The 2,479-nt window shown below is 35.1% G+C and overlaps 1 protein-coding gene across 3 annotated transcripts in view; it reads right to left on the reverse strand.

Annotated features, from left to right (window-relative positions):
* The window catches only part of LOC107747800 (kelch-like protein 22), a 13,575-nt gene that overhangs the window by 7,429 nt on the left and 3,667 nt on the right, over nt 1-2,479 (reverse strand). For all 3 annotated transcript variants that reach the window (XM_016562404.1, XM_016562403.1, XM_016562402.1), the window contains exon 4: nt 1,070-1,479. In XM_016562404.1, the coding sequence (XP_016417890.1) occupies nt 1,070-1,479 (410 nt within the window). The remainder of the gene's footprint in view (nt 1-1,069; nt 1,480-2,479) is intronic.

Genomic DNA, 2,479 nt, shown 5'->3' on the forward strand with positions numbered 1-2,479 from the left:
TATATATATATATTTTTTATTAAAGAATGATAGTGATGAGCAAATATTTTGTGTTAAAGTGACACAAAAAACTACTATACGTCTGCTCAATCAGCAGTTTTTTATTACTACGATGTAACTAAAACCACAACAACAATCAAAGGGACTTCCTTAAAGAACATATTTTCCTGTTCTCTTTCACTTCCCTCACCTACTCAGAGTAACGTTTGGAACTTTGCATTGCGATATTGTGAGTATTTTCGGCTCTTGTGTGACAAACTTGCTTGTGCATTTATTGAAAAAAGCAGCTGCTAAATGACTAAAGTAAAACAGTTATGATATAGTTTAGAATACCATGTGCAAACAAGAGGTCCAGATTTTGTTAAGTTTCTAGACTCTTTTTTTAACCTTTAAGATATATTTTATTATATCTTTTCATGTGACAACACTGAAGAAATGACACTTTGCTACAATGTAAAGTAGTGAGTGTACAGCTTGTATAACAGTGTAACTTTGCTGTCCCCTCAAAATAACTCAACACACAGCCATTAATGTCTAAACCGCTGGCCACAAAAGTGAGTATTACACTTTATTTTAAGGTGTCCTTGTTACAGTGTAATTATACATTTAAGTACTGAGTAATATTAATTAACTACATGCACTTACTATATGGTTAGGATTAGGATTTGGTTTAGGGTTACATGCATGTAATTATGCATAATTAATTGTTATTGTAATAGTAAGTGCATGTAACGTGTAACAATAAAGAAAGAAAGAAAGAAAGAAAGAGTTACCAATTTATTTATAATTAAACAAAACAAAAATGAAATGCATTAAAATGTATTACACAATAAACAAAATAAAAGTATGTCATAATTTTGAAAACAAGGAATCATAATTCAATAAAATAAGAAATTTGTTAAAAGTAAAGGAAGACCAAAATTCTTCATTCTCTTCTGCAATGTAACATGCAGAAAACAGTTTTAACAAGATTATACAAGCTATGTTCTTCTAACAATTGTTCTAGATTCATAGTTGCACTTCACCATCTGTAAAAACATAATACACATTAATATTCAGCATCACTTACCTCCAGCATCGAGCTTCAGCACGGAAGCCGCTGGTGTTTTTGTCTCCACCAATCAAGTACACAAAGTCATTGAGCACCGCGATGCCCATGTTGGACATGCGAGGAGCGCGATCTGCAGCCAAACTACGCCACTCGCCCCAGGAGGGGTGGAACACCTGGAAGCGCTCTTCATTGTCCACCAGTGTGCTGGATGAATACATGCCACCGAATCCCACAATGCACTGGGAGCTGCAGCGAGGCTGAGTGAGTGGGGTTTGCATCACCGGCTGCCACAGCTCCTGACTGTGGTAACACAGAGCGGCGGATACTGAGTCCCGCAGCGGACACTGCTTTAACCGGCTGTGTAAGCGCTGCAACACGTGCTTCTCCATCAGACAGAACCGCACTGCTTCCAACATCCGCAACGAATCCTGAAGGAAAAGTTGATTTGTCATAGATATCACTAATTACATCCAAAAAGACTATTATACCACAAGGACTAATATTTATTTCTTGCTAATTTTGGGTGCAGATTCCAAAAATAGTGCGTTTTGCTCGAGCACGTCACATTCTCTCACAAAATATGTGAATTTTGTAGCATTTTTGCTTATGACAACCATTTGTAAGGTGAAGAAGTCTTTTATCCCTTAGTCACTGGAAAACTGCCACAAAGACACGATTCATATCTTCCTCTGAGCTGGTTACACAATATGTTAAATTCTCAGATGATTTTCACACGTATGACATTATTTTACGCCTAATCCTGATTTGAAGGTTAGAATCATGGCAAGTGATAGAAAAAAAATGCAAACATGAGCCAGATGTTTTCTGCTACATCTGTGGGTGTTTCATTAAATCAGCGACAGAAAATAACAGTTTTGTGGAAAAAAAAAGTAGTAAAATTTTTGGACATTAAATGGATCATTTGAACATACTGTTCCACTCGTTTGAAGATTATTAGCAAAATGATACATTTAAAATAAATGGTCATTACAACCAAAACTTTCAACATTTGACTGCTTTTCTTATTTTAATGTATTAAAGCTGATATATATATATATATATATATATATATATACACACACACACACACACACACACATACATACAGTGCTGTGAAAAGGTTTTTGCCCCCTTCCTGTTTTTTTTTATTTTTTGCATATCAACAGGTCTGGCAGTAATCAGGCCTGCGTGTGGCTAGTGAAATTTAACTCAGCTTTCTAAAATAATGTGGTTAATCACAGTTCTTTCATGATTTAACCGGAGGGGGGCAATTAATTTTTCATGTAGGGCCAGGTAGGTTTGGACAGCTTCTTTCCCTTAATAAATGAAATCATCATTTAAAAACTGCATTTTTTTATTTACTTGCATTATCTTTGTGTAATATTAAAATTAGTTTGATGATCTGAATCTTTTAAGTGTGACAAATAT

The sequence above is a fragment of the Sinocyclocheilus rhinocerous genome, unplaced genomic scaffold (assembly GCF_001515625.1).
Source record: "Sinocyclocheilus rhinocerous isolate Xijiao unplaced genomic scaffold, SAMN03320098_v1.1 scaffold2214, whole genome shotgun sequence".
In the NCBI taxonomy this organism is placed as follows: Eukaryota; Metazoa; Chordata; class Actinopteri; order Cypriniformes; family Cyprinidae; genus Sinocyclocheilus; species Sinocyclocheilus rhinocerous.